General features: G+C 39.3%; 1 protein-coding gene across 1 annotated transcript in view; it reads right to left on the bottom strand.

Moving 5' to 3' along the window:
- LOC122792184 (microtubule-actin cross-linking factor 1-like) overlaps positions 1-13122 on the bottom strand; it is a gene marked incomplete in the record, with an annotated part of 3579694 nt that overhangs the window by 2351676 nt on the left and 1214896 nt on the right. Inside the window, 1 exon segment of the mRNA XM_044059907.1 lies at positions 11571-11648. Within this exon segment, the coding sequence (XP_043915842.1) occupies positions 11571-11648 (78 nt within the window).

Below are 13122 nucleotides of genomic sequence, written 5' to 3'. Positions count from 1 at the left end.
TTATAGACCACAACAGGTTTGTCCCCTATTTTTTCTATGACATCAATGTCCATATGAAAAAGTCTCCAATATTTGTTGATAATATTCTTAATATCATAACAATTGGAAGTAAAAGTCAATGTTAATGCACGTCCAAAACTGTGTCGCCTGATTCCCTCATCCCCTTATTCTATCAGAATTCTCCTTGGCTAAAAGGGGGGAAAAATGCCCACTTGTCCTTTTATTTTTAACCTCAATCACAATGTCGTTTATGAACATCTCAGGGTACCCTCTCTTCTCTAACATATCCTTCATAATGTCACATTCAGTTTTGAAATCATCAGGTTCAGACACCATCCTGGCCAATCTTACATACTGGCCTTTTACCAAAGCCTTCTTTTAGTGCAATGGGTGCCAGCTTGTGAAGTGTAATAAAGAATTTGAATAAGTTGGTTTTCTGTACAGTTGGAAGTGAAACATTCTCTATCATAGTCTTTCATGATAGCAACATCCAAATAATTAACAAAATCCAAATCTTTGTTCATGGTGAATCTTAAGAAAGTAGTTGTTTCATTAATGAAAGTGAAAAAACCTGTTCAGGTCATATTCACTCCCCTTCCAGAACAGAACAATACCATCAAGGTACTGCCCATACAGTACCCATGAAGTCCTGAATTCAGAGCTGAATACATACAAATCTTCCCCTTGTGCCATTGACTTTTACTTCCAAATTTTTATGATATTAAGAATATTATCAACAAATATTGGAGACTTTTTCATATGGACATTGATGTCATAGAAAAAACAGGGGACAAACCTGTTGTGGTCTATAAGAAAGACACCTCATTAAAAGGACTATTAGAAAGTAAAAACAAGCATTTTGGGCAGCTAGGCGGGAGTTGTAGGTGTGGAAGATGCCCCCAATGCCCTTACATGATGGAATCTGTGAGCATTAAGATTAAGAATTTTGGAAGTATAAAAACAGGGAAAAAGCATTATTGTTATAGTAAAGAGGTTGTATATGTGGCACTATGTGACTCGTGAGAGCTACTATGTGGGAAAAACAAAGAATGCACTTAGACTGAGAATCTATCAACACCTTTATGATATTAAACAAAAAAATGCCCTTTATAAACATATCAATAGTCACCCTCAGCATGGGTTTAGATTCTTTGTGGTAAAACAGGTTGATTTGGGGCCACGAGGGGGACCAGTAGAGGTTTTTTTGGAATAACTGGAATTAAAGTGGCAAATAAAAGTAAATGCTTACCAGGCCCCAGGGTTAAATGACAAGATTTCCTTGTGCCCTTTGTTAAAGCTCAAATCTATGTTCATGTTTTGAATTATACATAGATCTATAAGTTTTACAGTTGGATATTTATATGTATTAGTATCTGTAGTAATGTTTTAACAATTTAAAACTTTTGGATCATTTTTATATGTATATTTTAATACAATTTTGTATGCATTAATATTAATGATATAAAATGAGGGAATGATGTAATGCATATTGCAATGATTGGTCAAGGGGTATTATTTAAACTGTGTTTTTTAAATAGGCTGTATTCTGAAGAAGTCATTTTACCTGATGAAAGCGCTAAATAAAAGTTCAACTAGACTATATTGGTGTCATTGCTGCCTGGTGGAGTGTTTGTCTTAGGATTATTAGTTTTTCGTGTACTATTTTCAGTTTGTTTAACATTTATATTTATATCAACACAAGTTAAATAAACCTGAACATAACTTTACTTTCGTGGTACTACAGTTATGTGAACCAGATAAAAGAGGGGGCAATATACGCAATCGAACAGAAGTGGATAGCAGATTTACAAGCTGATAAACCCCAGGGTTGAATGGATATCTTCCCCATAAACCCATTTTGAGAGAATGCAAGCTCAGGCACTGAAATGGTTAACTTGCTATAAGCATGAGCTCTGAAGAAGAGGAAAGAAGTGTGGTGCAGCTCTGAGTCTGTGATTGGTCAAGTGCTACTTAAAAAAGTTAAATACACTTTGTTCTTTGATCTGATGAAGGAATTGTCCGAATGTACTTATCTTTTATGCTTTACAATTAAATTTATGGTTTTAGCTGTCTTGGTCCTTGTTTTTTTGCTGCTTAAATAACAAGTGCAGCAACTTTTTTACCCTGATCCCCCCAGAGGGGGCGTTACCGAGGGATGCTCTTCTTCAAAATTGGCTCTCCAGTTTCCTATAGGCCTTTCCAACAATTCCATTAATCTCCAATTTCCTACAGAAAGCAATCAGGATGAACAGCACAGTTATCCTCATGGCACCTTACTGGCCTCGACAGATTTGGTTCCCCTTCTTTTAGCCTCACCTAGTTCGACAGCCTTGGATTCTGGATCCAGCTCCATATTTCCTGTCTCACCCGAAAGGCATGGTTCATCTGGACATTCTAAATCTGAAGCTGACAGTTTGGTTTCTCCAATTCCATTAGTAGCCAGACAACCTATGCTCTCTTCCCATGTCTGAAACACACAGTTATATTCTCAAACCTTCTACACAAAAGCTTTACTCTAGTAAATAGTAGCCTTGCATACTGGGTGCTCCTGAATGACACTGAACCTTTTTATGCTCCCATTCATTTTTATTCTGCAGTTTTTAGCTTTGCTTTTCAAGTAAGGGGCTTCAGCTTCCACAATCAGAGTACAATTAGCAGCTATATCCAATTTTCACATTGACTTTCAAAGGCTCTTTGTTTGCTTCTCATAAGCTTTGTAAAGGTTTTTTGAGGGGTACTCTTTTAAAGCCTCCTTACAAAGATCCTACTCCTCCACAGGTCCTGAACTTGGTTTTGCAAGCAGTCACTCAGTCTCTCACTTTGAACCTGTTAATGAGTGCGATACTAAGTTCCTGTCTTGGAAAATTATTTTCTTAGTGGCAGTAATTTCTGCAAGAAGGATTTCAGAGATTCAAGCTTTGTCTTCTAAACTTCCATACCTAATTTTTCACAAAGACAGAGGGCCAGATTCAATAAAGCTTACACTAAGTGTACACCGTTCTGAGTGAACAGACAACATAGACATAACTCACATCTTCTTCCTCCTAATTTTAGTTTTCCTACTGGTATTCTTGCAGCTTTAAATATTGACAGAGATTCATAAAGGTTACCACAAAGTGTAGACATGTATACTTACTGTAATCATTGAGTGACTAGAAAGCACAAAAAATGTGATAAGAATTTTATTGACTACCTATCGTGTACACAGTGTAGGCTTTGTAGAATCTGGCCCAGAGTTTCACCCAGAACCAACCCCTATTTTCTACCTAAGGTAGTTTCAAAGACAAATATCAGCCAACGTATTAACCTGCCAGTGTTCTTCCCCAACTTCTCTAACAATGGTGAATATTACTTACATTTGCTAGATATTCACAGACAGTTAAGACTCCATCGTCACAGAACAAAACATTTCAGGAAGTCATACCAGTTATTTATTTACTTCTCACATACCAGACTGGGAAATCCTGTGACCAAAGTAACCTTAGCCAGATGGCTCAAACTATCTCATTGATCTATACCAAGTTGGGTGTTTTCTTGTCAAAATCCTTGCGAGTCCCTTCAACTAGGGCCGTAGCAACATCAGCTGTATTCCATAGGAACATCAGCTGTATTACAGTCTAGAATTCTGTGGATGATATCTGTTCAGCGGCAATTTGGAGTACTTCCCATACTTTTATTACTCATTAAAAACAGGATCTGGTCTCCAGGGGTAGAGCATCATTCGTCTCAATGGTGCTTAGGAACATCCTTCCTTAAGTCCACCCAAGATACAGGTTGAGGACAGAATGAAAATTGACATCATCTGATAAAAAAGTTATGCACTCACCATAATGTTCCATCTGTGTTGTCCATTTTCATTCTTCCTCAACTTCCCACCCTCCAACCCCCTACCCTTTTTCCAATAAACATCTTTATTAAATTATCACACAAGACACAGGCAATCTTATATTTACATAAATGAAAAACAACTTTGACACCACTTTAGTTGCAAACATTATACATCACAGACACCACTGAAACAACTGCAGTTTCAAACATTATATATCACTTATAATCTATCCAATCATTGTCAGTTAAGCATTATATGGATCATTCAAATCCTGCCTCTTAAACCTCATTCCTTCTCTGCATATATTGTTCCCACAATTCCAGTTTTTCCTGTGTAGTATGCGCCTTCCCTTTTCTAAAGATCTCAATTCCAGTTGTTTTTATCTCTGTTACTATATTCACTACTTCTAGTACAGTTGGTTTGGACTTTGATTTCCATTTTCTAGTAATTGCTTCTTTGGCAGCCAATATAATTTGACTCAGCAAGGCTTTACTATGTCTAGGCAATTCTGATTCTGTATCATAGCTCAAAAAAATAATTTCGACACTCAATCCAATCCAGTCATCCAGCATCTCTGATAGAGCTGTCCGCAGGGAATCCCTAAAGTCTGCCAGCTCATTACACTCCCAAAAAATATGTTCCCAGCCACATATTTCTTGCTCATCACACCTCCAATATTTGCTATCCACCTGAGGAAAAAGTCTTTGGAGTCTACTTGGGGTATAAAAATATCTACGTAAACACTTACAGGCAAAGATCCTAAATCATCTTGACTTTGTTGCATATTTGGGAGACCAACCCCCTACCTTTGAATTCTCGAAGAACAGGTGATATATGAATTAATAACCTTTTGGATATATTTTTACAGTTCCAGATAGTCTCCATGAAAGCATTTGTCTTTTTCGATCAGCAAACTCGATCTGAGATAATTGGGAGAGATGCAATGTGGGTAAGGGATGCGCTCAAGAGTTTTTGGTTCCCATGAGCTACTGTAGCAGCAGAGTTGGTTCTGAGGATCAGAACTGAACCCACAGGTTAAGGAAGAATGGAAATGGACAGCACAGATGGAATGTTATGGTGAAAACTTGTTATTGTTTTTCTGTGAAAGGTCATAGTTCATGACCCTGTTCCACCACCCCCTGGGAGTATTGCTTCCCTCACCATTATGCTAGTCATAGGATATCATATACAAGCTGACCAACTGATGTGGTACAGAGAAGTGCTCCACCCAGACTGAGACTCATTTCCACCTGGAGCAATATGTCTGCTGAATGAAGACTTTCTAGGATCCTCAAGGCCTCTAAGACCCCGGCCAGATGGGTTCCTATTACGTGATCAAACTTAAACAAGTTCGAACCCCATATGGTCAAAACCATATAGTCGAACTTGCTGAAGTTCAAACACATAAAAAAAAAAAAAAAAAAAGTGCAACAGTAAACTAGCTGTTGCAAGCAGGGGGCAAGCCCCCCCCTGTACCTCCCACACACCCCGCTCTTTCAATATACCAACTCAGAGACCGTGCTATAGTGCGGAAAGGGAATATTTATGATCTCTGAGTTGGTATATTTAAAGAGCGGGGAGTGTGGGAGGTGCAGGGGTGCTTGCCCCTCTGCTTGCAACAGTTAGTTTACTGTTGCATCTTTTTTTCCCCGTGTTCGAAGTTTTGAAACTTTGAACAGACAAGTTCAACATTGTTGTGTTTGAAGTTTCAAAACTTCGATCACGTAATAGGAACCCGGCCAGATGATGTGGTATAATCAGGAGACAGTTGTCACCCCAGCCATAACGGACATCCTTGGCCCAGTTTTACAGTACTATAAGGGGCCTGAGTGTCTGAATCCACACACATATTAACAATAAGCAGCAATAATGAACCTGGTCTTCTTTCCCTGTACTCTGCACTGAGGTGCAAAATCTGCAGGAATGGTAGAAAAATGCAGGATTCTCTTACATCTTGGGACAAAGAACGCATTCACTATTACAGCATCTTGCTCAGTTGCATGGAGCAGAACAGGGGCAGAGTCTGAGTTTCAATCTTCAGGGTACTCCACTTTAGACAGACCAAGCCCAAATATGGCTCCTGGGAAAAATTCTAATACTAACCTTTAGAAGCAGCTCAAACAATCTGCCTGCTAGACCACTTTCTTAAGGATGTAAAATTGCTAGCATCACTACTGTAAAAAACGGCAAACAGTTTTTGAGCTAGTGCCCCTTTTTATTTAGTTACTATAACACATTGATACATTTTAGTAATTAGGAAAGAAAGTTAGTTTTGGAAGCAGTGACGAATTATTAAAAGTCACAGTTTTGTGATGATAGCTGAAAAATAGAAATGGTATTTATTTAACTTAATAAGCACTGAAGAAATAATGTGAGAAGATGGCCAGCTATCACCAAAGCTTTCCAGTGAGGGTAAAATAATATTTTTTTAAATGTTAAGGCAACAAGGAAATGTTTGGAAAAGTTGAAGTTTGGAATTGTGGAGGGTGAATGGATATATTAAGAGACTGCACAGTCTGAAGTTGATGACAAGAGTTTTTGTATGATTCACAGTTTGCTAAGATGCCCATTCAGCAACAAGTAATGGAAGTGTGAAGTATGGTTGATATTTTGGATGGCCAATTACAATATGTGCCGCTCATTAGTCAAATGGAGGATAAGGATGAGATGTTAAGCTGAGGTCCCATCTGCCTGAGTTGGTGGGCAGTTCAGGTAGATGCAAACAATCCCACAGTACTTATAAAAAAAACGGGCAAACGTCCCCTAATTAGTATGAGTACCACCTCAGGTCTCCTCAGAAAAGAGGCCTCTGGCCTTGTGGCACTACCCTGATCACCAAAACATAAATAAACAAGTAAAAATTATATCCAAAGGATGACCATGAGACTAACAGGAGTACTTCAAGCAGAAAGGAGTTCAGATTTAATGGATTTTCTGAAAAAAGAAGATGGCACAATAAACTAGGTTTATGAAACTGTCATCTAGAATAGAGAAGGTGGTCAGGTTGCCAGCATCTATGAGACAGAGGTTGTACAAAAAACCTAGAGTGATTTTAGTATAATTTAGGTCAGCATATCAAAAGGAACAGGTAGTGTGCCAGTTATGGCAGCCAGGAAGGAAATTCACAGTAACATGCCAAGTGGTGCATATGGATTGTGATTTTTTGGTACAACCTTACAAAGGAGGTTACAGTTTGTGGATGCTATTACAGACTGAGACACAAGTTAAAATCTAGACTACCCACTGCAGTTGTGCTAAAAATTTATTTACGGGAGGTTATCTTTACATCTAGAAATGCTGCTGAAGTCAAGGTTACTTCCCCTGCAATCACGTTGGGAAGTAATGGAAACTGAAAATATGGGAGACTGAATTTGAGTGACTCTTCCAGCTCTGTCAGGGTGGTGGAGGAATTGGATGATCAGATGGTGTTGGTTGGGAAAATAAGATGGCATTGGGGTAAGTCACCTGGACAAAAATGATACATGAAGCTTCACTCAGCTGACTATTTATTGTCAGAAGCATGATGAACAATATTTGTGACTGAATATACAGGAGAAAGTGTATCTAGAATGTGTTAAGACAAAGAGCTGTAGTAATGAAGAATTAGGCTGTTTACTGGAATAATTAGAATGGAAAACAAAACTAAAAGTGCATTACAGTAGACTGCCTCTTATCCGGTCTCGCTGGGACCGGACCTTAGGCTGGACAAAATGGCTGGTTAATTAGAAAAAAAGCATATAAAATAATATTTACAGGATATAAATCAGCTAGAATAATAGGATTTGTGTTAGTATGCATGTTTCTAATGAATATGAAGTCTAAAACTCAAATGTCTGTCATTATTTAGCCCAGAGGAGGCAGAAGTGTTGGCTCTTCTCTGCTGTCTTTTGGTAGGGCTATGGCAGAAATCTGATGGCTGGGTAAAGAGAGGCCAGATAAGAGGGAGTCTACTTGTACTTTGAAGAGGAGATCCAAAGTTGTTAACTGTTAAGATGACAAGACTAGGACATCATCTTTTTCTATTAGACAAAAGTAATACGCTTGATGAGTACATGTAGCTAGAATCTGCTAAGAAATTATTTAAGGTTGGGCTACTGATGTAAACATGAAGAGTAATGGTACAGACTGAATGCCCTACTTAAGTTTTATTTATTTTTAAGTGGGACTACAAGCTCCTCTGATAAAGTGTAAACAAACGCAAAACTGTTAGCACTAGAGTTTGATTTATAAATCATGAGGGCTGTGCATACTGTATTCATAGTTGGTCAAAACTGTCCGGTTACAATTGCTAATACTGTTAGCACATGGATGCATATTACAACTTTCTGAACTTCTTTAATATTCTTTATATATGCACTGTATGAAGTATGTATACTATATGTAGCCCTTCACAAGTGTACAACAAGCAGAGGGTTTTAATGAGATATCAATTAAGAAGGGGTTAATGTTACAAAGAAAGATAATTATATTACAGCACTGTTAAGCATTTGAAAGAGGCATCCTGTGTGAGCTTATTACTATACCTTAATATAACTGTGTTATTTCTAATTATTGGTTGTTAAAATAGCATAAATTATAAATTTATGAAAAATATGCATGAATGATATAGGATTTATAGAAAGAGAAATAATCTTGGTTAAATTAAAAATGCTGCTGTGGAGGTGAAAACAATGCATTTTATATCAGTTTTGTTGCACTGTGGAATAAGGGAAACAAATTGGTTAATCTAATAATGAGAAAAATTTCTCAAACTGCTTACTAATGGAGTTATAATTACACTATATACTGGTCGTCAGAAGGGAAAAAGGAGATAACTGTTTGAGTAAAGATCAAAGAGGAACACAGCAAACAATATAATGAGCCAACAATTTAGCTAAATAAGTCAATGTTAAATTACATGCAACAACATAAAATGGACAGCTGTTATAATGATCCTACCTTTCATAAACAATGTCATACAGGTACGTTTAAGACATCTATGGAAGCCAACCATCATTGTGCACTCCTGGAACAGGTAAGGTGCTTGGTATGCAGAACACCAGATGTCTCAGGCACACCTGCAGAAGCACCAACTGCCCCTGTGTGGCCACGCATAGCACCTTTGTAGGGACACACAGCACCACAATCTCTGACAGGCAGACTGGGTGAAGCAGTTGATGATAGAAGGAGCATGGCATGCAGGTAATGTGAAATAACACAATGCAGGTAATGTGAAATAACACAATGCTGTATGAATACAAGATCTCTACTTGCAGAGGTATGTGTAAAGTTGATGAGGCATGCCTGATATGTTCCTTTGTTTTTAAATGTGAATACAAAAGAAGGCCATAAAAACAGACGACATATGTACTGAAAATAAGACTGCTTAAAGGTTATTCAGGAAGTAATACATCTGGGAGACTGGAATGATGGTGCAAATACAGAAGGGTTTGTAGCATTTATTTATTAGTTCTCTTTGCTTACATTTGTTTACTAGGGTTGAGCCACATGGACCCTTTCCAGCCTCAGCCCAAGAGCACTGTCTGCATAAGTGACTTGCTAAGAGACAGAAAGCAAATGAAGGCTGAGAATATCAGCCCATGGAAGCAGTAACCTTATTCCTCTGTGCTAAAACATTTCAGTGAGATGGGACAAGGGTGTGAGTTCAGTCCATGCTGGACCTTACGAGTGTTAGAAGTACCACCAAAACATGGGGCATGGGGAGGGTCCTGTCCATGTCCACCTCATGGTTTCTCCTGGGTTATCTTCTGACTTCTCACAGAAACGGAGATGGAGGAATCCAGTTCCACTTCCTCTGCCACCTCCACATTTAGGCTACACAAGGGCAACCATGCAACAGATGTCTGTCCATGGGAGTTAGGTGACAAGGATGCCAACTGTGAATGTACACCTGCTGAAAGTGACATACAGGGGAGAACAGCCTGCAGTGGACCTGGCAGTGGTATCAGACCCTAGTCCCTACACATACAGTCCCAAACTCAGAACTGGGGCTCCCACCAGATATTAAACATATTTGCTGTCCATGGCTTTGGCCCTGGAGCAGGATAATCCAATGGTCACCCTTCAACTGGGACTGGTCAGCCCTGCAGAGCCTTGTGGACAGAGACAAGGAGTAGAGACTTTAGCCTTGGGTGAGTTGAGATGCCACTCCCCAGGATTAAGATGTTCAGCCTTGGCCTGTAACTGATCAACCAGTACAAACACTTTGTTATGCACACGCCAAATGGAAATCAGGAAACCTATCTTCAATTTTAACTGTAAATGTGTACACAAGGTTGAAAACAGGGCTATTCCAATTACTGACAAATAAAAAGAATGCAACATTCTCTCTGGGGTGTGTGTGTGTGTGCACGTGCGTGTGTGTGTCAGGAGAGTGTGACATGCTTCAGACATAATACAGGTAAGGTGTAGCTGCTACTTCAAGATAGGTGCAAGATAAAAAGGATGCATTTGTGTAAATCAGGTGCAGTAGTGTAAGTGTTCATTTTCAGACAAGACAGAGGTGAGTGCGTAGACTGCGGTGGTGGTGCTGCGGTAGCATTGTCGCCTCACAGTAAGATGTCGTCCTGCTCGATTCTCAGCTAGAGTGTCTTCTGTGTGGAGACATGCGTGAATGGACGTAGCTTCGTTGAAGGTTGTGCGTCAGGGCTGGCAACTCGGCACGTAAAAATCTACTGCCAATCATTAGCGGACCGGAGTTCCGCTGTGGCAACCCCTAGCCGGGAAAAGCCAAAAGACACAACAACAGAGTTGAGTGCGTGAGGAGGAATGCACCCCCTCTCCCCATTGGACTTGGTAAGTTTTTTTATGCTACACCTTTGCAGACTAATAACTCACTTCTCCTGTGAACACCAATCCTACATAATTAAAAATAATCAATCAGCAGTAGCACACTGGTCTTCCTAGCACCTCTCTTAGTTACCACTCCTGCAAACACAGAATTATAACAGATAGTAAAGAAGTAATAACTCACTACACAACTCCTAACATATTCAGAAGTTGTCACATATCACAGGTAGTTCTACAGACCAGTCTATCCTGATGGATAGCTAAAAGCATCTACAGCAATAATCCCAGGGGCATTTATCAATGCCTGGCAGTACCCAACTCACAACTGCATAAACAGCCAACAAACATTTTGAACAAGCCTCTGCATCCACAGTTATGGGTCGGGCTTCTTGTGTACAACTCAGGGGCAGGTCAGTCTGTCAGTATTACATATCTGACCCAAAGAGAGTATCTAACAACTGTGGTTTATAACATTAGCTAGCAATGCTTTATTTTAGTTAAAAAAGGACTGAAAATTGCCTACAACTTATCCATGTTTGTGCTCATTTATTAACTTAACCTTTTACCACATGTAAATTCCTTTACTGATGTAAATATTAACATTGTTCATCTGATATACCGCATATATGTACATTACATGTCAATCATTTTACACCGTTTCATGAACGATTCACTTTTCGAATTGCACAAGCCAATATTGTTTAATTTTGTATGAAGCTACTAGCTACTGTCCTAAATATCAACTAAATACATTTTTCCCCCACACTGTAAAACAGTTTGTCTGCAATTCAAATGTAACCCGGAGATGTGCTGAAAAGGATCCTTGCTGGATCAGCCAACTAAACCTAGTTATACAACAATAAATCAATGAGCTACTTATATGCTACAAGAGTACATCATATACATACACTCAGCTGCATAGAAGCACACACACTGAGCAATCTCAACTTACCAAGAGTTTGTAATACTGACTCTCCAGTTTACATAGTGTCTCTGTATAGCTGCTCCGGAAGTTTGAAGACATTTTGCTCTGGAATAAAAAAAAAAGAGACAGTGTATTACAATGGTTTACTGCTGTTACAAAATCAACCCACTCTTTCACATCCAACTCCAGAATAAAAGAACAGTGAGAACCACCACCTCTGTACACTCATGAGAAAGCAGGCAGAGATGAGAATGTCTGTGCAGCTAGCATCTGAAACTACACTTTCTTCTGAATGTAGACATACCAGCGCAGTACAAAGCCATCACATACACTGTGGCCATAAAGTCAGCATCACATTTGCTGCCATAACTCAGTCACCTAACAGGCCCAATATTAATGACATCGGTAGTATGTATGACAGATGCTTTCTAATGCCACACAAACCAATCAGAATGCAAAACTGCTCAATGTCCAGTTTCAAAAGAAATTCCATGCAGGCACTCCTTAAGGTTGGGGTTGATATAATGATTAAGGTGTTTACCCTCACAGGCAAGAGGTATAAGGTTTGATTCTCACCAAGAGACATCAGTTAGGCTTAAAATGGCCCATAAAAGCAGCTAGCCTAGTTTTAACCTATGAACCTTGCTTTATCAGCCTGTACTTACTAACACAATACAGGTCTTAACACCTAATCAGACACAGACTGTCTGCAGAACAACTTGTTACATTTCTGAGCTGGCTCTGCCAGATATAGCTTTTGGCCCTGACCATATAAAAGATGACCTGGGTTCTACTATTGAACTGGAGAAGCCAGGCAGCGTGTGATGGGAGTAAGCAGTCAACACTAACACTCATCCCAGGGGAAGGGTTCTAGTGAAGTCCTCCTACAACAACTCCCCTGCAATCTGGGACTCAGGAGATGGTGGGCTTACCAAGGAGTACGCAAACATTCCACCTGCAAGCTCAGTTCACCACAGTGGGTACTGCACCATGCATTCTGGCAAACAGAAAGAATGTTAATAGCATGCAAAACAGATTTTTTCCCCTCTCAGCTGACTGCAGTGGTCCTTGGCACTTACCTCCAATCAAGTTTCAGAAGCAGCACTTGAAGCCATCTATTATTTCCTTTAAGTACTCATTCAGATTACTGATGTTCACTTGCAAAACCTTCTCAGCCAGACAAACAGCATTAAAGTATGAATCAAGTATTAACTTCCTCCAGTCACTCAGCATTCCACTTGAAGTAGTACTACATTTTCTTTACAACTGACTATGCTTTTTTCCTTATCTTCTCTGATGTGGCAGCTTCAGTAAGTCTTAGGTGCTTGAATGGACATACAATCACAGTTGCCTTCCTGTTGTCCATGACAGTAGTTGACCAGAAACTCAACCTTTTATGTACCATAATGCCTTTAAATTGCTATCAAGTCCATCTAGCCTCCCCTCAACACTGCTACCACTGTTCAATAGAAAGGGTAATTTCATGTTGTGGTGACAAAGGGATGCAAGTCCAGGCTTTCCCTCTAATAAAGAGTTACTGAAGTAACCAGCCTAATACAGCCATCACTGTGCTGTTTTG

This window comes from Protopterus annectens, chromosome 1.part2 (genome assembly GCF_019279795.1).
Source record: "Protopterus annectens isolate FY-2018-M chromosome 1.part2, PAN1.0, whole genome shotgun sequence".
Classification (NCBI taxonomy): domain Eukaryota; kingdom Metazoa; phylum Chordata; order Ceratodontiformes; family Protopteridae; genus Protopterus; species Protopterus annectens.
This window is presented reverse-complemented; position numbering and strand designations above follow the sequence as displayed.